The sequence below is a fragment of the Corvus brachyrhynchos genome, unplaced genomic scaffold (assembly GCF_000691975.1).
Source record: "Corvus brachyrhynchos isolate BGI_N302 unplaced genomic scaffold, ASM69197v1 scaffold395, whole genome shotgun sequence".
NCBI classification, from domain to species: Eukaryota; Metazoa; Chordata; class Aves; order Passeriformes; family Corvidae; genus Corvus; species Corvus brachyrhynchos.
This window is the reverse complement of record NW_008238340.1, coordinates 1,266,729-1,267,887: the sequence shown is the minus strand read 5'-3', so window position 1 is coordinate 1,267,887 and position 1,159 is coordinate 1,266,729. Positions and strand designations below refer to the sequence as shown.

General features: G+C 44.9%; 1 protein-coding gene across 1 annotated transcript in view; it reads right to left on the bottom strand.

Annotated features, from left to right (window-relative positions):
• Positions 1–782: 782 nt before the first annotated feature.
• Positions 783–1,159, bottom strand: part of UTS2 (urotensin 2) — a 4,279-nt gene continuing 3,902 nt past the window's right edge. Inside the window, 1 exon segment of the mRNA XM_008634271.2 lies at positions 783–960. Within this exon segment, the coding sequence (XP_008632493.2) occupies positions 844–960 (117 nt within the window). The 3' untranslated portion in view covers positions 783–843.

Sequence of the window (1,159 nt, the reverse complement as noted above, 5' to 3'; positions counted from 1 at the left end):
GAGGTGGCTTGTCCTGGTAACACAGATTATCTATGTCCATGTATCACCTTCCTGCACCTGTGTGTGCAGGCACATAAGTGCAGGTCACAGACACAGAATCTTTCAAATGGTGTCATTCCTGCCTCCACTGACTGTCCAAATCTGGGTGTAAAGTCCTGACAATCATGTTTACCTTCTGTACTGTGCTTGATGATAATCATAGACAATTCTTAAAGCCCATGGTATGCACAGGCAGCCCTGTTGTCATGGGTAGCTGGGGGCTGGGAAAAGAGCAGAGAAATAGATTTGTGGGTCTTGTTACAAGTGACCGAGAGAAATAGTCATCTCCAGCAGCAGTGGGAGCAGATGCTTGATCCTGACGTGTGCTGATTGTTTTTGTGGTGCCTTGGGGATGGCAGGAGGGGACTGGGCACTGTTAAGCTGCCATCCCTTCCCTGCTCAACATCTTCAGGGAATGGAACAATGACCCCTTTCTTCCTGGCACCCTAATCTACATCAAGTGACAAAGGAGAAAGTCCCCTTGCCTCTGGGCAGTTGAGCTCTTCTGGGAGTTTTCACAGAACCCCTCCAGAATCTTACTTCCCCTGCCCAAGTTCTCTTTGTGTTGTGTATTTATCTCTTTCTCCCATTACTTTCTTCCTGTTGTGCTGAGCTCTAAGAAAATACTACATTGGTCACAACATAATTGCAAAACATCAAGAATTTATTCATTTCCAAGTAGCGTAGAGTCTAAAGTTAGGCGCTGCCTTCATGTTTCTTCATTCTCATTTTAAATCAAGCGAATCTATATACATGTTTTCAGACATCTGTATAAATTATGCAGCCAGTCAGGGAGTTTCCTGTTTACACACAATATTTCCAGAAGCACTCAGAAAGATTCCCACGTTTCTTGTACTGTTTCCTGTCCTTGGTCAAGAAGCGTCCCAGCAAAGCAATTCGAGGATGATTCCCATAGAAAGTCTGAAATCAAACAGCATTAGAGAGGTTACTGGTGGATGATCATTGTTCTCAGTGGGAAAGTATACTCTGCACTACCCCCACCCTTCCTGGTCATCCAGCCCTGTGTTCTGACTGGAGAAGGAGGGGACTGCTCAGTGTAACCTCTGCTTTAAATGTTGCACTAAAACTCGTCTCTGTGTCCTGAGATTTACATTTGATT